The 21,011-nt window shown below is 57.1% G+C and overlaps 1 protein-coding gene across 1 annotated transcript; it reads left to right on the forward strand.

The window, feature by feature from the left end:
• The first annotated feature begins 10,713 nt into the window (after positions 1 to 10,713).
• ALX3 (ALX homeobox 3) lies at positions 10,714 to 20,985 on the forward strand. The gene is made up of 4 exons (XM_082687937.1): positions 10,714 to 11,258; positions 16,339 to 16,655; positions 19,325 to 19,453; positions 19,799 to 20,985. The coding sequence occupies exons 1-4, from the start codon at positions 10,982 to 10,984 to the stop codon at positions 20,105 to 20,107; spliced, it is 1,032 nt and encodes a 343-aa protein (XP_082544063.1). The 5' UTR covers positions 10,714 to 10,981; the 3' UTR covers positions 20,108 to 20,985.
• Positions 20,986 to 21,011: the final 26 nt, after the last annotated feature.

Here is a 21,011-nt window from a genome sequence, read left to right on the forward strand (position 1 = left end):
GCCACCTACAATTCTGCCCCAAGGTCTAATTGACCCTGGACACCGCGGTTCTTTGACCGTTTGAATTCAGACCACAACAGAAGTCTTACACGAACTTTCCAGGAACTGAGGCGATACAAACACACTGTCAAGGTTCTGCTCTTGTAGAAGAGTTACTCACCCAGAAGTCTCCAAGACCTCCTCACTCCTCACACCACTGGCTTCAGAACACTGCCCTTCTCCTGAGCTCAGGGATGGGAGCCCCAAGAGGTGACCAGATGGCTGTGACGGAGGGCAGCTCACTCTCCCGGTGTCTGACAGGAGCCCACATGTTTCCCGTACAGAGAACAAATCTGCCCCATTAAAGCGTTACTCCGTTGGGGAAAACAAGGAGGCAATATTGGAAACATGCTGGGCCCAGTGCAGGAGCTGCTGGGAAGGGGAGGCAAGTCTTCCCTGGGCAGCCAGTGAAGGCCAGTGGGCGAAACTAATCCTACCACCTCCACCCACACTTGGCCCTGCAGACAGAGGGAGGGATTATTGACCAAAACATCTGCAGGGAAAGCCTGTGGGGCTGGTGGTATAGTTACAGACAGAGCATCTGGGGACAGAGAGGGGAAGAAGGTGCTGGTGACTTGGGGGGGGGAGACGTGGCTGGGCTGTCTGAGTTTGAGGCCCCACTGGAGAGTCCACTTCCCAGAACCTGAACTTTATAGCAAATAACTCCATGGTCTGAGCCCCAGCAACACCCCTGATCTAAATAGCTTATTAACAAATGGAAAATATATAAACATAACAATTGCCTCTAAGAAAAAATTTATTAAACACCCCCCACGTTATTTGCAAAATAAATAGCTGAGAACATATGGGTGAGGGGGGAAGTGGCTGTGTCCTAATTAGCTATATGCTCTTGGCAAAGGTTCCCTCTCTCGGCCTCCCTTGCCTCATTTTTAAATGAAGATGACAGCCTAGATCAGCCGCGGTCACGCTGAAGACGCCATCAGTATCGGCCGGAAAAAAATAAAAAGTGTCAAAACAAAGTTTGCTGGGTCGCACCCCCAGGACTTTCTGGCTTGGGAGATCTGGGGCAAGGCCGATCATTTGCCTTTCTAGCAAGTTCCCTGATGCTGCTGCTGCTGGGCCAAGGACCATCGTAAGGTTTAGGTGATGCCCATCCTGATCTAGCATTCTGTTCTATCACAACGCCCCTGTCCATCCCCCTCACCTGTTGGGAACCAAATACGAGAGGCTTGATGTTTCTATATTCTCAAGCTTGTACCCCGTCATGGGGACAGAATAAATCTTTCAACTGGCCAGCGTGGGCTGATGATCCTGCCCCCTGAGGGATTCCTGACCCCTCCGAGCGGCGCCTGTATTCCAGTCTGAATTAACCCCAGCTGCCTGACTGCAGGGCCTCACTCTCCCCACGGTGGCTAACACTGATTTCCCTTTGTACCAAACTGGGCTGGGCCTAATCCTAACCAAATCCCAAGCAGGCCTGTTGTGTAGAGGGCTGCCTTTGGAGGGGCTGGCAGGAGCCCAGGGTACATCTCCTGGCCCCCGAGACAGGCTGGTGTCTGCGAAACACTTGCCCCAACACACACACACACACACACACGCACATGCACACGCACACGCACACAGTTTGCCACACGCGGAACCCCCGGTCGTCAGGAGAACTAGTTTTACTTTGATGTACCTCTCGCTGCACATTTGTTTCAGCTCCTCTCCTGGAGCCACGGCCTTATTTATCTTCTTGGCATGGGTTCTTAGAATCCTTCCATTCAGGCAGCAGCAAAATCACTCAGCTCCACTGTTTTACGGAGTTTATCAAACAGCAAAATATCCGGTCTCTTTGTCCAATGGATCTGGTGTGAATGTGCTTACAGAGCTGCTTTTCCCAGACGTCCTGGGGTCTGTGTGTGGTTACAGACGCCCTCCCCTGCATGGACCCCGCCAAATCCAGGGCTTGCCTGTTTCGGCTGCAAGGGGCCCCCAAAGCAGATGCAGGGCTTTGAGGCTTCTCCCAAATAGGGATACCCAGTCACACATATTCCACACATGCACGCCCTGTGTTCACACCCCACCAGCAGAGCCTCCGACTCCCACAGCAGACCAACGCCCCCTGATGCCCCCACCAGACCCCAGGCCTGGCACAGCACCCCCACCCCCCAAGGGCAGGAGCTGCTTCTAAAATCATTACTGTCACCTCAATCCCAAAGACCTCTTTGGAGAGAGCCACCTTCCCCGAAGCCAAGGGCTTGGGCTCTCCACTCCCATTTAAAGGGACCAAGTGTTTCATAATCTGTCCAGATTGACTCAAAACAGCTGCAGGCCTGGTCTTCTCCACTGTCCTCTACCCAGCGCCCAAAGCATCCTGCTCGTTCCCTGGGAATCATGCCTACCGCAGCATGCCTATGTCCTGTGTATGCTAGTGCTGTCCCCAGGAGGGTGCCGATCACAGGATTCCAGGGCCTGGCAAGCCCACGGAGAGACTTCCTCCCTCAGCCCCCGAAGTCCAGAGAGTAGCCTTGACTTTGCAGTCGACAACGTGTAGGGAGTGAAGGGCCCCTTTCCGGATGGACGTCTGCCTCAGGGGTTCCACATGTCCCCTGAAGACATATCCCTGTGCCCTCCTCTCTGCAGCTGCTGGTCGTCCATACACCACACCCCTGTCCCAACGGCAATATGTCTGTCACTTCTTCTCACTAAAAACACCTCTTCCCTCAGCCATCCCTCTTCTTCCCCTCAGCCACACCTCAGTTCAGGCCTTAGGCACCTCATGCCAGGACTACTCTCTTACACAACACGCTGTGTCCCCTTGTCCTATGTGCCACTGCTACCTTGGGCAAGTGACTGACTCTCTCAGTGCCAGAGTTTTCTCAGCTATAAAATAGAGACAGCAGTACTTAGCTCATAAGAAGGTTAGACTTCGGGCGCCTGGGTGGCTCAGTTGTTTGGGTGTCTGCCTTTGACTCAGGTCATGATCCCGGGACCACGGGATCGAGGCCCACATTGGGCTCCTTGCTCATCGGGGAGTCTGCTTCTCCTTCTGACCCTCCCTCCTCTCATGCTCTCTCTCTCTCATTCTCTCTCTTAAATAAATAAATAAAACCTTTAAAAAAAAAAAAAAGAAGAAGGTTAGACTTCACTAAGACAGTGTGCTTAAAGAGCCTGGCCCATAGTAACCGCTCAATAAATGTTAGATAGCATCGCTACTATTATTATTCTGCTCAGGCCACCAAAATTCTCTTCCTACAACACAGCTCTCCTTCTCCTGCTTAAATAACAGCAACCATAATAATACACTTACCAAACACTTATTCAGGGCCAGGCCTCCTGCAAGGTCTTCTCCCTTCTACCCACTGGCTCCCGCTCTCTAAAAAGAAAGAAGGCTCCCTTTTCCACACCTGCCACATTCTGGTCTTGCGAAGCCCATCTCTGTCACACCTGCTGCTCCTTCACACAGCCTTCTGCTGGAGGCAGCCAAGTGCCACGTGCTCAGATGCACAGCGTCCACTTGACCTGGGCTCAGCAACTGCCCTCCCCTCCATCTGTCCAGATCCTTCACATCTTGTCAGGCTGAGCTCTGAACTCTCTAAGGGCTCTCTGCACGGGGGAGTGTCCATTTGCAATGGTCCCCAGGGTTGTACAGCCGAGAGTCTGGCCCAGGGTGCTGATATGCTTGCGACCACGCAGTGGTTTTCTTCTCCACCAGGAAGTGACTCGGAGTACACCACGCCTTCTTGCTCATGTCTGGTCCTCCGCCAGGACAGCCTGTCTCACACTTAGCAAACATCCTCATATTCCTGGGTGATTGGTCATGTGTCCCAATCTCATCTCCCCCGGAGAAAATAAAGCTAGTAAGAAGGATTCACCAAGAATTTGGAGTGGGGTGCATTTTTAGCCCCGCACCCTCCAATTTTGCCCAGTGTGGTCTCTACCCCATGCAGTGCTCAGATCCACTGAACAGCCAGAGGGAAAGCAAACACAGCCCTCATCTGTCCAAGGTGACTCAAGGCAGCATAGCACGCTGGAGAGGGCGCAAGCTGATTAGGGCACCTGCCTGGGAGTCCCTCCTGGTTCCATCATTGAGGAAGTGTTTGACACCTTGGACAACTGACTTCATTCTCTGAGTTCCGTATTATTAATTAGGAAGTAGAAATGATAGCATCTACTTCCCAGGTGCGTTCTATGCCGTTTTAAAGAGTAGACTGTCCGGCTCAGGCTTAAGTCATAGTGGGCTCTGAACACTGCCCCCGGCTCCTGATCATTCAGTTCAAGGTCGAAGGTCGGTGTTCCCCTTGCTAAGCAGAGAGCAATGCAAACAGGATATTCTAGTACCCTGCTCAGGGAAAAGGTGAGTCTGCTTCCTTCCTTCACCCACATGAACGAAGAGCCTGGGGGAGCTCAGAGATCAGCTCGCTGTCCTAAGGGAGCCCTTAGGAGTCTGTGTGTTGTGGCCACTGACGCCCAGGGTACAGAAAAGACCAGGGTATACCTCATCCCCATATCCTTCAGTCTCCCTCAGGACAGGCAGTGAGTATGGCTCTCCCTACCCACTGGCCTTTGCCACTTGCCTGCCAGGCTCCCTGCTCCCCAAGAGCCTCTTCTTAGCTCATTGATGTAGACAGTCTTTCTGAGCCAACATGTGGCCTTCGAGCCTCCCCACAGAGTCTCGTGTGTGAATCCCAGCCGCGCTCCGCAGCTGTGGGATCCGGGCAGTTTTCCGAGCTTGTCTGTGGTCATCAGCCCTCACGATGGCCCCACGCTGGTGGGATCCTCTCAGTCAGAACCAATCAGAACTGTGTAGTCCGTCCAATATGGCCAAAGCATGCGTGCGCGCGTGCGTGCGTGTATCCCAAGGCTGGGTCGTAAACGACACTGCACCTTGATCGTTGGCTGTGGGGAAAGCCAGCTGCCAGGTTGTGAGGACACCCAAGCAGCCAGGGGGAGAGGCCCCCCAACGGGTGGAACTGGGGCCTCCCATCAATACCCAATACCTACCTGCCCACTGTGGGAGCGAGCCACCACGGAAATCCATCCTGCAGCTCACATCAAGCCCCAGAGTCCTGCAGCCCAACCAGTATCTGAGCTGGGGTTGTGAGACTCCCCAAGACACACCATTCAGCCAAGCTGCTCCTGACTATTGTTGTGCTAAGCCCAGCGAGTTTTGGGGTGATTTGCTAAGTAGTATTAGAAAACTGACACACAGGCCAATCTCCATTTCTTCATTTGTTAAAATAGGAATGTTAATGCCAGCTGCGTAACAACGTGAAGATGTGAGGAGGTGGTGTTTTCCTGGCACACTGTAGGTGCTCGGTGAGCGGTGGGCGTTGTTATTACCCAGCCCACCCCCTCTCCTCCCCAGCTGACTCCAGAGGAGGCCAGGCAGAGGCTGTTTGAGCCTTGACACTTGCTTTTCTCCCAGTCCCTCCTAAAGCTCAGACCCAGTGTTCGAGCACTCTCTCTCTTGCCAGCGCAGAAGCAGACCCTGGACTGGAGTGGGTGTCTCTGTGAGATGGTGGTGAGCTCCTTCCAGAACTCTGGGGTGGGTCCCACTCCCATCTCTAAGGGTGTTCAATGGTGTATGTTTGCATTTCCTTTGAAGGGCCCCAGATGTGCTAATTACATACTTGTTAGCCCCGTAAAAACAACAAATCTGGAATCTACACTCTGGAACCAATGGATTTCCTGCTGAAATGAGTTCAAGAGGTGCCCAGGCCAGCATTCCCAGGAAGAGCCAGAGCTCTGCTACGAAAGGGTCTCAGGGATCGCAGCGCTCAACCTGCTGCACACAGCTCCTCCGCCCTCCGCCAACTCTCCAACCTCAGGGCGCCCAGCAGTTAGATGGGCATGTTGTTTTGCTGCTTCTCTGCAGGCTTTCTTACTGCCTGCCTGCTAGACATGGGTCGTGTGCCCCCTTAAAGTCAGGGAAATTCTGGGCCCTAGGGCTTGCTCCCTCTCATCTGCCACTTGCAGACCCAATGCTTAAAACCGGGCTTAGCAGATGGACACGGTGCATGGTGGATGTCTCTGGAACCATCTTGCCCTCCCCCTGGAGTCCCTCTTGATTCGGGTGGACACGTCCCCTCTGCCTCTCTTTCTCCCACTTCAGCCCAGACTCTTCCTGCCCTGGCCCGAGCACTTCAACAAATGCATGTTCCTTTGCAAACGTGGCTTCTTCCTCTTTCCCACCACAGGGCTGTTCTCTCTGGATGCCCTCTCTCCCTGCCCACTCCGCACCCCCTTCCCTGCTAAGCCCCACTTGACTTTCTACCTGGAAGTGTCCCATGACCAGCTACCCCCAGCCCAAAGCTGGGACAGGTGCCCATTTCATGGCCTCCATGGCCCCTGTGCTTCCTGCCAGCACAACACAGCCTGTGATCTAAGTGCCCATTGCTCTGTGTGTCCCCTGCCAGCCTGGAAAAGCCTTATCCTCCTGTCAGAGGACAGGAGTAAGGCTCCTGTCCTCCGACTCAGTCCTCGCTGTGCAGCCCTCCTGTCTGGCACAGGGCAGGCACTCAGTACAGGCTCGACAAATAAAGAGGCAGCGTGTCAACTTATCAGCGTGCTAGAATTGCCAAGAAGTCCAAATCTGCCTCCTTCTGCTTTACACCAAGAAAGAGTTCATCAGAAACTCTCCCATAAAATGACTCCTGGCCTGCGTTGGCATTTGCCACAGACCTCGTTTACCTTCACACAAAGGCAGTAAGGCAGCCATCAGGCCAGACCAGGCACTCAGGACACATCCCAGACACAGGACCCCCCCCCCCACACACACACACTCCATTCACTGCCCCCATCCCAACCCGACCCCAGGGAGGTGGGCAGAGAGCATAAGCAGAGAAATATAGGTTCAGGGTGGAGTCAGGCTCAAACACCATCTGTCTAAACACAGTGTCTGTTCATTCCAGCAAAGCTAAACTACAAAATCACTGCTCTCGTCTTCCAGGGGAGAAACTGAGGTATGGACATGGACAGGTTAAGTGACTGTCCCAAGGAAAGAGATCAAATGAACAGAAGAGCGAAAATAGCTTCCCAATGTCCCCGAAATTTCACCCCTAAGCCCAGACTGCAGCCTGGATTGTCAGCCCAGGATTCTGGGTCTCCACAGCACAAATGTCCCCACCCCCTTCCTTCTTTCTTTTAAATATCATGGGTGAGGAGGAAGCAGCGGATCTGAGGGTTTATTTACCATTCCTTAGCCTGACCTTCCAGGAAGAATGTCACTAATGAGAAACAATCTCCTTGGGCTCCCAAACCCAGAATTTTCATAGGGATCAGTCTAGGATTTCAGAGCCTAAACAGGACAAGGGCAGTACCAACGGTCTTCCCTTCGAGGGGGAAAAAAAAAAAAAAGAAGCAACTGAGTCTTTCCTGTCTGAAAGGAAGGTTTGTCTATGTCAGATCTGAGGTGACATTTTTCCCATTGTTCCGACCCCTTTCGGATATCCACTGGGGAAACGGGATGTGGTGTAGGCTGAGGGATGTCGAAAATGAGAGAGCGGGAGTTGGGGCTCCTTCTCTGATTCTAGAACCCATCTCCCAGGTGAGGCTAGACATCAGGAACTCCACTCTTGAGACCTGGTTCCATCCTAACTCAAACCCCAATGCCGATTTTGTTGTGGGGGAGGAGACATTTCCAAGTGTCTGCCCCACAAAGGCAGGAGGCACGTCTAGTATCTCAGTGCCCGCACACGTGCCTGCCACACAGTAGGTCCTCCCAGGGAATGAATAAATGAGGCAATTGGCTGGTGAAGAACAGCTGCCTAGACACAGTCAGTAAGTACCGTTGTTATTTTAGGAGTGGTTTTTCTCAGCAGGTGGGAAGTTAGTTGGTGTTGTTGCTTTAAGGTTTTTCATGTGATCGGGATCATCGTGTCAGTTCTCACTTACTCCACGGATCATACAGCAGTGACAGATGCTACCACAACGCACACGGCCATCAAAGAGCAGGCATGGGGAACTCACACATTCTCTTAAGACACTGCCCCACATCTGGCCGTACCAGTGGGTTGTAAAACCTCTCAGGTGCTCGAAGCTCTGTCTCGTTTGGTCTCAGCTTAGCAGAAACCACCCTGTACCTACTGTCCCAGCCACCCTGGCTACCCCCGCATGAGGGGTGGGGTGTCTCAGTAAAGTGCCACTCTGTGGGCAGGAAGGCGGCGCTGTGGTTCCACCTTGGACCACCTCTGTCCCTAGTCCACTCTGGCCTTGACTTCCTTTTCAGGGAAAAGTCCCAACCTTCCTCCAGGAACATGAGGGTGTGCACTGGACGATTTCAACTTTGTCATATTAGCCAAAGAAGAAGGACCAAGAGGTGCTCGGTGTCAGGTGCGGGACCACAGATATGGGCATCAATTCTGGTTCTGCCATGAAGTGGCCTTGGCCACCCTAGACAAATGGCTCCCTTCTGTGGCCTCAGTCTCTTCTCTGTAAAATGGGGATAATAATTGTGCCTGCTTCTTGGATTGGGGAGGATTAAATAAACCCGTGTCTGTAGGATACATGAGAGAGTGGCTGACATGCAGGAAGACGTATCAGCCATTGCTTTTATCTGTAAGATGAGGGCCCCTGTGGTACTCCAGGATCTCTCAGCCCTCGTAAGGGGCAATTCCACGAGTGCCACTTTTGTGTTTTCTATGTGCCTCTGCCCCATCAAACTCTCCCCAGATCTCATAGAGGTAAAGAGTTTGCACTAGTGGTTTGAAACGGGAACAAGAAAGCGTACCCTGCCTCGAATGATCCTGGGAGAAAAAGCCATCCAGAGGGCAATTCTATCTACCCATCCGATCCGAATGAAAGCTGGGGTTTTCTTCAGTCTCAGTTCAACTGGCAGCATGGAAAATGGTTCTGGTCAGAGAGCGGGGAATGGCAGGAGGAGCTTCTGGGCTTGGGCAGGGCTGTGGGTCTCTAGGTCTGTCTGATCAGCCCCAGCCTCTAGCCCACTCAGCCCCCGGGGTCAGGAACCTTCCACCAATTGCCGTCTCTTGGATATCATAATGGCAATAATAATCTCATGAACTAACACCCATCAAAACATCAGCGAGTCTCCAACATCCTTTGTCCATGTGCACAGCCCATTTTTTACAACAAGGAAACTGAGGCTGAGAAAGTTTTATCACCTGAGGCAAAACACTTGGCCTTTAAGCCCGGCTTAAACTGTTGGTGATGTTTTTCCTGCATCCTCTGTGCATCTCTCTCACTAAGCTGCTCCATTCCTTTGTGGAACAGAAGTGGAGTCCTGCGTGGACGCGAACATCGTCCCGAAGAGTCAAAATATCCACAGCCCCAAGCCCAAGAACTATCGGAAAACCTTCCTAATAAGTGAAAGGGATTGAGGCAAATTGACTGCCCAAAGCTGTGAGCCACTGGGTCCTTGAGAATTGATGCTCCTGGTGAGGCCAGAGAGGAAAGCTTAATTCTGAGCTGAACCTCCCTCTTGGCTGGAAATACCAGCCCCAGGTGCTCCCACCTCACTAGCCCAGTCTGCAGCCTGTGATCAGGGGCCCTAATGGCCATAATGCCTCCAATGTGGTGTTTAAACCAATAAGGCTTCAGAGAAGTTACGGTATGTTTAATAATGGCTTAATGACTACTTGTGAGATGCAAGGCTTCTGGTTCCTGTTTGGCCTTGATTTACAGCCCAACTCTGGCTGAGGACAGCCAAGAAACCCCCTCTAAGCCCCCAGCGGAAGAGGGAGGTGTTCACACCAGGCCTCTTGGATTCCTTTAAAAATTGAGAATTCAAATGAAATACAAACGATGTTTAACTCCCTGTCCCACTCACTAGTCTCTGGAGGCACTGAAAATAAAAAGCGGTGTAACCCAGACTTGGGGACTCCTCAATCCACAGAAGGGAGCAGGGTCCCAGGTCAGGAATGTCTTCTCAGATCTTAGGGTGGGGGTTATTTCTCTTCTCAGAAATTCCAAGCTACTTCCCTAGTCCTATGCATCCTTTTGTTGGTGGGGGCGGGGGTGGGGGGTGGGGAGAGACTCAGCTCCTAGGAGATGCAACCCTACCCTCACCTCCCTGTAAAAGGGCAGGCCTGGGGCGGTAGAGCCTTGGGGTCTGAGCTGCAGGCAGCCTCTCTCCAGTAGATCCCCATGCACTTTCAGATCACTGGAAAGGTACTCACTTCATGCCTGCTTTTCAAACCCCAAACCTTCTATGTACCCTCTCACTTGCTCCAAAGACAGCCTCTGCTAGGCCCTGTCCAGTCTTGAGCTGCCCCTGCAAGTCTCCCTGCCCCTTCTGGTTCAGCCTCTGCTTCTCAAACCCACCAGGAATACACAGAAATGCTCCAGAGTCAGACGAAGACACTAGCCACAGTTCAAGGTCCCACAGCTAATTAATGACAGCGCCCTGGCCGAAACTTTCCCAGATTAGAGCGGTTTCCAAACACCTCTCCCCAAGGACTCTTGTCGCAGGGAGAAACAAGAAATCCCCAAGGGAGGTGTTTCTGCCTGAGGCAAGGGTTTTCCAGCTCCCAGCAAAGAGTTAGGTAAAGTCCCAGCCCAGCCCCTCCCCCAGACAGCCCTTATCCGAGGCTTCTGTCGGGAGACCAGGCCTAAGAGTGTTTGCTGGGCGTGCATCACGCCTCTAGGGGCGAGAAGCTCCAGGCTGTATGTCAGGACCTAGGGTGCTGCTCTGAGCAAGGGACTCACCAAGATGGGCAGACAAAACGGACCCTGCCGTCGAGAGAAGGTGGCTTCCTCCCTCTGCTCGAACTGCCTCTGACGAACGCGGGCTGGGGTGAATCCAGGGGGCTCCCGGGCTCCTAGGGGTTAACCCGCGCGGGGCCGCACGTGACGTGGATGGTTCCAGCATTAAGTCAGAGGCGCGGCCCCCTCCCCTGTCCCCCGCCCCCCGCGGCGCGCGCCGCTCCCGGGGGCTCCGCGCCCCCGCGCCCAGGTCCCTCCCCCTTGGCGGGCGCTCACAGGCCGCACGGGCAGCGCTAGCCCCGGAGCCCCCGCGGCCTGTGCGCCGGGAGCCGGCATGGACCCCGAGCGCTGCGCGCCTTTCGGCGTGGGGCCCGGGCCCGGCCCCTACGCGGCCGCGGGGGACGAGCCACCCGGCCCGCAGGGGACCCCCGCCGGCGCGCCTCACCTGCACCCCGCGCCGTCCCGCGGCCCCCGCCTGACCCGTTTTCCAGCCTGCGGGCCCCTGGAGCCCTATCTCCCCGAGCCGGCCAAGCCGCCCGCCAAGTACCTGCAGGACCTCGGGCCCGGCCCGGCGCTCAACGGCAGCCACTTCTACGAGGGCCCCGCGGAAGGTAACGCGCGGCGCGGGCGCAGCGCGTAGCCCCGACCCGCTCTCCTTCCCTTCCCCGGCTGGCCCGGGCCTTCCCACTCCCCTCGCCCGCTCGCCCAGCTCTCGACTCTTTGACCCTCTAGCCCCCCGCCACGGCCCCCTCGGAAGCCCCACCGGTGCCGGTCCCGGCCGGGCAAAGCCAGCGTCCCGAGTGAGGCAGAGCCCCCCGTGTCTCCCGTGGCTGGAATGGGAGGCGGGAGGTAGCGCGAGGGTGGAGCAGCGACGGCCCCGGGCCCAGTGAGACCCGAAGCGACCGGAGGCGGAAAGGAGAAATCACGCTTGGCCGAAGTTGGCCTGGAACTGCCACCGACCCAGAAGCCCGGACGGGGCCCAGGTCCTGGGCGCCACCCTGAGCCCTCCGTCCCGATGCGGGGAGAGAAGCGCGCCTTTTGTGTGCGGCGCCCGTTCAGGGCCCTGAGCTTGGGCCCCGACCTGGAGTGGCCAAGCAGGAATCAGCCGAGGGCTGCGGCCTGGCCGCCGCCGGCTTCTCCTCCCCAGGCCCAGCCTCGGTGGGGAAGGCGCTGCCTGGGCGTTAGGCATTCGGCGGCGCGGCCGCGGCCGGTCGGCAGCGCCGGGGCCGTTCTCAATACGGAATAATTGTGTTCTTATTTCTCAGACTAACCTGGCCTCCCCGTCGTTAAGCACGGTGATGGCCGCCTTTCCCGCAGTCTTGGCTTACTGGCCCTGGATCGTCACGGCTGGGGCCGTCGAGAGCAGCCCGGGCGGGCCTATTCCCTGGGCGCCTCGGGCTCCTGGGCCGGTGCCCCATGCGCCAAGGCCAGCTGGACCGCGCCAACTCCGGAGAACGCGCCTGAACGCCGGGGCCTGCCACACGGGCCGGCAGCCCGGCCGCCACCGCTGCACTTGCTGACCTGTAAGGAGTCTGGGCGCCCGCCCCATCTGTGCTGCCACGGCCCTCACCAGAGGCCCAGAGCTGAATGTTCTGAGGTCGGCCTCAACCCGTTGGCGCCTGGCCGGCCTCCACCGAATGGCCAGGCAGCTCGGGCCTTCGCCCGGCCGGGGCAATGGGAATGTGTCGGGAAGGGCGGGGAGGTGTGTGGGGGTCAGCGGAGGAAATGAGCGAGTCCGCAGAGCTTCGTGTCTGTGCCCTTTGAAAGAGGCTCTCCTGATAAAAACCATAGTTGGGACTTAATGAGAAGCAGTTGGCCTGGCTCCTCTGATCCCAGCCAGACGGCGGCGGCCGCGCAGCGCCATGAGCACGCCGGGGACAGGTACCCGGGCTGGCTAGGCGCGTCGCGTTCGGCAGGACTCACCCCACAGGCCCGCGTCCAGCTGGGCGCGCCGGATCCCGCAGGCACCGCGGGAAGGCCGGGACTGGCACACCGTGGAGAGCGCTGGGGCACAAGGAGCGGCGGGGCGCGGAGGGACCCGGCGACGGTGAGGATGTCAACAACGAAATGCGTAGAACTAAAACCGAAAAGTGTGAACAACCACCAAAAATAAGGAAAAGGAAACTGAACAAAACAACGGAGAAGGAGAGGTAGACAAAGTCGGCAAGCAGTGCAGAATGTTAAGAAATAAACGGAGAGCGAACGGAAGAACAGAAGGGAAAAAGCAAGCGGAGGATCGAAGAACGATCGAACGAAGCGGGTAAATGGAGAAGGAGGGAAGGGACGAAGAAGAGTAGAAGCAGAAAAAATGAAAGGAGAAACAGGGAGATCTTAAAAGAGCAGAAAGCTGCAAAATGAGATCAAGTGGAAGAGGAAAATGAGCGATTCAAGCGGAGCGGAGGACCGCCCAAACGAAAAAACAGGAGCGCAGCCTGGGACTTTGGCCGCCGCTCGCCTCCCGGGTGCCGTGGCCGGAACTCGGCAGGCGCGGTCCCCATGCGTCCCTGCGGCGGAGCGGGGCTGCTGGGGAGGACCGGCCCCGAGGGGACTAGGGCTACGCAGTCTACCAAGTGGGAAGTGGCGGCAAAGGGGGAAACCGGCTTCTCAATTGACGGGCTACAAGCGTTTCCAGTTCAGACCAGTGAGCGCGCAGCTGCGCCCCATCTGCGGCGCGATCTTGCGGAGGCCCGGGCAGTCGCGCGCTGGAGAGCCTGGAGCTCCTCTCCCGCTCTTTGCGGTGCCCTTGGCGGAGAGCGCCCAGCCCTGCCCTAGACCCGGGCCGCGTCCCGGCGGTGCCGGCCACCCTTTGAGCCCCGCGCGCGCGGCTGCTCAGAGGACCGGAGAAGTGCCCGGCCGTTCCTTCCCGCCCCGCCGGGGGCCGCCCGGTCCGTTCCCTGGCTTGGCTCTCTGACCTGGGAACGCGCCCACCACCTCGGAGGCCCTGAGCGGAGCACTGAAGGCCTCGCTCACCGCTCGGGTCGCAGACCTCGTGAAGGATTCCAAGTTGGGGAGGGCCCCAAGCTGAGGCGTCTAGGCCAAAGGTGGAAACTGTGGAGAGCACAAGGGCCCACTGGGGTCCGGCGCCCGGGGTTTATGCCCACAACGGCTTCAGGTTACCAGCCAGAGCTGCCAGAGCCCAGGCCTCTGCGAGCTCTGCGGATGGCGTGGGAAACGGCGCAGAGCAAGACTCCCGCCGTGGTCGAAAACCGGGTGCTCAGTCTGGAGGCCTCAGTGGACGCTGGCTGAGAGGGCAGTGGGGCTGTGGGCTGTCGTGGGGAAGCCGGGGCTCTGGGGCTGGCAGGGTGCGGGAGAGCAGCCTAGGGAGGGAGCTGGAGGGAGCACGGTGGCAGCGTCAGAGGCTTTTGCCTTGGTTTCTGTCTTTCAGGCCCCACAGACTTCTGCTGTGGTGTTGCGGTTGTGCAGGCTGTGGACCCCCTGGTGCTGGGCCCCAGGATTCCAATCTCTGCCATGAACACTCCCCCTTTAACCACCCAGGGTCTCCACCAGGTGCAGGTGACCCCCATACACTGCCAGTACACCTTGAAAGTGCTTGAGGCCTCACCAGGCACCCTACTCCTTGCAACTGCAGACTCAAATCTTGGGGCTGCCTCTCTTTTCTTGACTGCTGCTTTTCCGGATCCCACCTCCCCTCTTCTCTCCTAAGCCTTGCTCTTCAGGAGAGATTCTAGGAGGTGTGCCCCGTCCCCCCAAAAAGGGGGAGTGCCTGCTTCTCCCCGGAGATCTCCAGGTAGATGGAGCTTTCAGGCCCATGGCAATGAAGAGGGGAGAAGTACCCTAGTCCCCTGGAAGGGCTCTAGAATGGGCCGGCATAGGAGGCCAGCAGAGGCCAGCAGGCTTGGTCCCTTTTCTGGGTGGCTGTTCTGAAAAGTCCTGCCACGCTTTTATCTCTCACTCTGGCAGCTCCGAGCCCAGAGCTGGTCACTTCCTTTGGGCAGATCCTGTTCCAACAGACTCGGAAGGCCCCAGAGCCAGGTGAGCAAAGCCTCAGCACTTTGGAGAACCCCCTACAGTGATGTCATTGCTCCCCTCGCCGCCATCCCCTCGCCATCCTCACCCTTTTTTGCCTGGAGTCCAGCAGGAGCTCCCTCTGAACCCAGGACTCCAAGAACTCCCTCTCAAACCTGCTAGAGGCAGGGTGTCCCTTTCCAGTCTCCCACTCCCCCTGACCATTTTCAATTGTTTGGCTCAGCTTCCATGAGTCCTTCTTCCTAAGCGGCTGCCCATGGAGTTATCTCTAGAACCAAAATATGTTGGCCAAGAACGGAAGTTAGTGGCTGGAGCACTTTCTCCTCGATGCTCTGCCTGAGCTATGAGCCTGGTACCTGAGGGCAGGCCCCTGACCCTGCCAGGCCTCCAGGATCCTTGCACAGCCTGGAGCTTCCTGCACAGCCCGGGTGTCCTGGGAGGTCCCTGACCACCTTCCGGCTGAGGGGGACCCTGCCCAACTTGTCCTCCATAATGCAGATGGGGAATCATCAGAGCCAGAACCCAAAAATCTCATCTCTCTGGTCCCATTTTTCCCTGATGACAACTGTGATCCTGACACCAAGTCCCAAGGAGGAAACTGCCTCTTGGTGCCGGCCTTCTGGGCCTCTTGGGGCTCAGACCCCTGCCTGGGATGGGCCGGGGCCAGGCCAGGACCCTGTGAGTCAGTGGGGCGCCTTTGTGGCTGTGCTCCTGCTGTCCCAGCGGGCTCTCGAGATTTCATGGCAATGCCGCTTGCCAGAGGAGTGGGCAGAGCGATCGGGGTGACCTATTTTTCACCATGACCGGGTTGTGGCAGGGCTCCACCAAGCCTCTCATGTGCGGGTTAGCGTGTCGGAGTGGGGCTGCTGGGAACTATGCCCAGCAGCAGTCAGGTCACCCCTCCCTGCTTGCTCATCCTGGGCAATGGGGGAGCCATCGGAAACTGCCGAGGAGGGAGGGACAGTCATTGACCAGGGTGATGGGGTTGGGAGCTGAGGCCTCTTTCGACACTGGTCCTCCAAGCCTTCACCCTCCTGCTCTCCAATGCTGGAGCTTAAATGTTGGGTCAAACATCACAATTTCTGGAGGAATGAGACAATGTCTTTTGGATGCTTCTTTGCCCCATCTTGTCCTTCATGTCCTGGGGCTGGGGGATTTGTCATTGCCCTGAGATTTGGGCAATGAGGCACAACGAGACCAGCCAAAGGGGATCTCTGAGTGTCCCTGTCTGTCCCCTGCCTGGACCTGGGACCAGAGGCAGGGGCATGAGGACCTGGGAACCACAGCCCCCACAGCAGGGCCAAGGAGGCACTTCCTGGCAGGGGCGGGAGATGCCAGCCACCCCGGGGGCTCACCCCCTCCTGCCGCCTCTGTGCTAGGCCCTGCCCAGGGGGCCAGTCCTGGCACCCCCACGCCCTGTGGGCCACGCCACCACAAAGCGCTTCCCCGAAATGAACCCTCTTCTGGCCCCAGCAGATCCGCCCGACCACAGAGCACATGGTTCCCCAGGGCCCCCTGAGCTGGAGGCTCAGCACACAGGCCTCCAAATGCCAGGCTCCCGTGCAGGGTGGCTGCTGGGACGAGGGAAGAGAAAGGAAGGGGGAGGCGGGGACTGAAGCGTCAAACGTTCTGCCCCCTCCCCCAGTCCACCCACAAAACCTCCTGGTTCGGTTTCCATCCTCCTTTTTGTGTTTTCCATTGCAGCTGAGGAGAAGGCCTCCAAAGCTGCCAGCTTCCCCCAGCTGCCCTTGGACTGCCGAGGGGGCCCCAGAGACGGGCCCTCTAGCTTGCAAGGCTCCCCGGGCCCTTGTCTGGCCAGCCTGCATGTCCCTCTGTCCCCGGGACTCCCGGACTCCATGGAGCTGGCCAAGAATAAGAGCAAGAAGCGCCGGAACCGCACGACCTTCAGCACGTTCCAGCTGGAAGAGCTGGAGAAAGTCTTCCAGAAAACCCACTACCCAGATGTGTACGCCCGGGAGCAGCTGGCTCTGCGAACGGATCTAACTGAGGCCCGGGTACAGGTGAGGGCACCCCGGCCGTGGGCCTCTCTGGCTGCCTCGACCACCCCGACCGTGGGCCAGGCCATGGAAGGGTTGGGAGAGGTGGGCGCTGGTGCCATGCAGAGCCGCCTTTCCCTGGTGCCTGCCCCTGGCCTGCCACCCCTCGGCTCCCCCTCCATGCCCAGCTCCGCTGCAGCCCAAGTGCCTCATGGGGTAGTTGCCTCTGGCAGTTCAAAGACCTACCTGTCTGGGAGCCCTAGCTCTGCCACTCTCTAGCTGACCAGGTGACTTAGTGCATGTCGTTGAATGTCTCGATCTCACTTTGGATGGTCTTTGAGCATCAAGATGCAGCAGCCTTTCAGAAGCAGTGAAAGGCTGAACACATCCGGCAGCTCCTGAGGCAGCTGCCCAGAGCAGGTGGGTCCCCAATGGGGGGGGGGGTCTGAGGTTCAGTGATGCTCAAAGCTATCCCGATCCAGCGATTTTCAGGCCCCCCAGCTCCCAGACACCTTCCCCACCCAACCAACTCTCCCCAGCAGAGATCAGGCCCCAGGGCTTCCCGGGTAGGGCTGTGGCCAGCTTCCTGTTGGGCGTGAGGGGATGGATGGATGCTGGAACAAGGGAAAGAGAGAAGGAAAGTCCATTTCCAAGACACATCGGAGGTGAGAAAGAACAGGCAGATGGCAAGCAGAGGGTGGGGATGGGGAAAGAGGCTTCGGGAAAAGCTTGGCCCAAAAGGAAGATGGTGGTTGTTTCCGTGTGGTGTCCAGCAGGCTCTCTGAGGCCAGGCAGGAGTCACTGGGAGAGGGGTGGGATTTGGGCTTCTTGGGAGAGGTGAGGAAGTGACCTCTAGACAGAGGAAATTCTCTTTCCCCTTGCAGAAGAGATCTCATAGGGACAGAGCTCATACATAGCACACCCTGTATGGGACCTCCCAAAGAGGCCAGCTGCCTTCTAGCAGAGAAGGCCCCACAGCGGGTTTCAGCATAGGACCAGAGGTGCTTGGGCTCTTTCCCCCTTCTCTTCTGGGTCTTCCTGCTTTCATTCCCCCCACCTCACCCCAGGTGGCACCCAAAACACACTTCTAGGACTGTGCTCATAGAGTACCCAGGGCCGGGGCCAGCAGGGTAAGAGGCCGAGCATTCACAACAGTCCCAGAGCCCTTGAGCCACCGAAGTCCAGAACATCAAGTCTCCAGACCCTCAGCGAGCCTCTGGGGTAGGGTCCCAAAGGCCATGGCCGTGGCACTCCTTGGAGAGCTGGAGTACATCTCCGTACTCCTCTCCCAGGCCTTCTCAACCCCGAGGGGGTGCTGGGCCGGCTGTAGGCCCCCAGACTGACGCTTGAGGCCCCAGAGGAGGGCTCTTTTCTCTGACAGGAAAGTGACAGCCACCTGTGGGCCCTGCCCCACAGAGAGCAGTAAGCCACCACACAGAACCGAGCAGAGGGCCAGGCCCAAGTGCAGGTGGAAGGCTACGGTGGGGTCTGTAGAGACAATCAGGGATGGTGGGGAAGAACGCCCAGTGAAGCAGCCCCCTTCACTCACTCCAGACTCTTTCAGTTGCCCGTGGGGCAGGGAGGATAGAGAAGGGAAGGCCCAGCAGCTGGGCAGGCAGGATGGTCCCTCCCTGACCCTGCCCCAGGCCTGCTCTGGGCTCTCTGCCTCTGAGGCTTGGTGGGCTGGGGGTCTGCCAAGCTCCTTAACTGTCGTGGCTTCACCTGCCTGTGCGGGTAGGAACGGCCACCATGGGGGTGTGAATGAGGGGCTGAGGTGGGGCTCCTTACACATTCACATGCACACACACACATAGAATTTGTTGTGGCTCCCAGCTAGATCCCTAGAAAGCAAGGGGATGGTTTGGTTCAGTTTTGACATTGCCAACATCCAGCCCAGAGTCTGACACAGAAATGTTTATTAAATGATAGAAACACAAAACACATGCATGGGGACCATAAACATAGAGCCGCAGGGCCCACAGATCCATCATAGATGCACACATAAGCGCCCAGCACACGGGTGGGCGCCCCTCATCTGCCAGGCGCTCGCAGATGAGGGGAGGCACAAAGAGTACAAAGCAGACAATGGTAATTGGGTGGGGTGAGTATGAGATGCCCGTGTGACACCCAGGAGATGTACGTATGTGTGTCAGGGTGAGTTGGGCAGCCTTGGCAGGGGAGGCCCAAGCCAAGACAGGGGATTTTCAAGGTGGTGGATGGGTTCAAAGGCAAGTGGGCATGGGAAGCAAGTGGGGGAGAATCCAGTGATACTGCCTCGTTGGGGATGAGGCTGTAGGGAAGAGCGGGCTCAGGGCCCAGGGGTCTTCTTATGGAGCTGCCCGGGGCAGATGGCCTGGGACTGGAGATGAGGTAAGGGAGGCCTAGGTGGGGCCCAGAGCCTCTGAGGCCACAGATCCCATGATACCCTTAGTGGCCCAAGCGGGCAGGAGAACCAAGAGAGTGACTTAGCCTGGTGTCTGAGGGTAATGGGGACCCAAGGGACCAAGAAACTCCCTCCAAAGTCAGATTTTTCCTAGACCTCATTCCGGGCTCCCCAGCCCTGAGAACAATAGGAATTTATAGGTGGCTCAAGGTCCTCCAGGCGGGAGCCAGCTCCATACCTTCCAGAAGGACACTACCACCCACCTCAGGGCCATTGTGTCACTCCCTCAGCCTCTCCCCTCCGTCCCCAGGTGTGGTTCCAGAACCGCAGAGCAAAGTGGCGGAAGCGTGAGCGATACGGGAAGATCCAGGAGGGGCGGAACCCTTTCACATCTGCCTACGACATCTCTGTGCTGCCCCGAACTGACAGCCACCCGCAGGTGATACCCCACCCAGCCCCGCATCAGGGCCTGGCCCCCAGGAGACCTGAAGCAGCATTAGGGCTCTGTGGAACTGTGGGTAAATCACTCGTCCTCCACCAAGCAGGGCTCCTCCCTGTCTCATGAACGATGCCTGCACCGCAGGAAACCTCACTTGGCGCAGTGGCAGGGGTCTCCTGGATTCCATTTTGAGGGTCAGGGGTAGGAGGGAGCAGATTCCAGACTCCGGTCAAGCAGAGCTTGCCGGGTAAGTTTCTGGAGTCCTAAGGGCAGAGACAGAACCCCCAAGTAAGGGAGGCAGCCCCTGGGCTATTGATTCATGGGCCTTCTTTTCTCTCTTTTCAGCTGCAGAACTCCCTGTGGCCCACTCCAGGTTCTGGGAGCCCCCCCGGACCCTGCCTCGTGTCTCCAGAGGGCATGCCCTCGCCGTGCATGTCTCCGTATTCCCACTCTCACGGGAATGTGGCCGGCTTCATGGGGGTGCCAGCTTCCCCTGGAGCCCACCCTGGCATATACTCCATCCATGGCTTCTCCCCGGCCCTGGGGGGTCACGGCTTTGAGCCTCCCCCAGATGGCGACTATAAGTCTCCAAGCCTCATCTCGCTCAGGGTGAAGTCCAAGGAGCCACCCACCCTACTGAACTGGACCACGTGATTGGTTGTGTAGACATGCAGACTAAGCTGCCCACCCCGCTTTTCTGTTCCCAGCTGCTCCCACCCCATTCCAGCCTGGGGGCCAGAGAGGACATACCTCTGTCTCCAAGCCCCAGAGATGGTTCCCGGAGGCCCCAGGAGAGCAGCTGGGATACTCAGCCTCCTGCAGGGGACAAGCTAGAGTTTTTTTTTTTTTTTTCTCTTAAAATAAGGTGGGGCTGCCCAGGACAAAGGGGGCTGCAAAGCAGGTAGGACTCTTCCTACTACACACTGGGTCCCTTCATCCAACTCTGGGCTCGAGGAAGACACTTGCCCTGCTTCCTTCAGACTTTGTCTGAGTTTAAGTGTCACCCCACCAGCTGAAATGGCTGAATTGGTTCCTCATTCAGGGAACCCAGGAGAATAAGAGGATGGCAAAGGTTGAAGCTGGAAAAGCTCTCTGTGACTTAGGGGAAACATGGCTGGCATGAGCATCTGGGGCCAGCCTTATTTCCCCCACCCACCACTAGGGGGCGAGCGCTCAGCATCTGGAGCTCACAAGGGTGCATAGGCTGTCCCTGGAAATGGTGCCCGGCACTCCTGATCCAGCCTACCCCTTAACTCCTGCCCTGTGCTCCCTCTCCCAACACACCTCTCCCCCTGCAAGGGAGCAGAAAGTCCCCCAGACACCACCAAATATTTGGATTCTCTTCAATGGGATAAGGCCAGAGCTATGCCATGGAAACTGTAGGCTCCCTTGGTTTACTTGTTAGATGTTGGTAAGAATAAATGAGATTTCCACAGAGTCTAAGCCCCTGAGATCTCAACACCCCCTTTTGTAAAAAAAAAAAAATAAAATAAATAAATAAATAAAAAAGTGCTGCCCAGCATATTGATAAAGATGGCAGTATTTTTTGGAACAGGCA

This window comes from Mustela nivalis, assembly GCF_964662115.1.
Source record: "Mustela nivalis genome assembly, chromosome: 10".
Taxonomy (NCBI): domain Eukaryota; kingdom Metazoa; phylum Chordata; class Mammalia; order Carnivora; family Mustelidae; genus Mustela; species Mustela nivalis.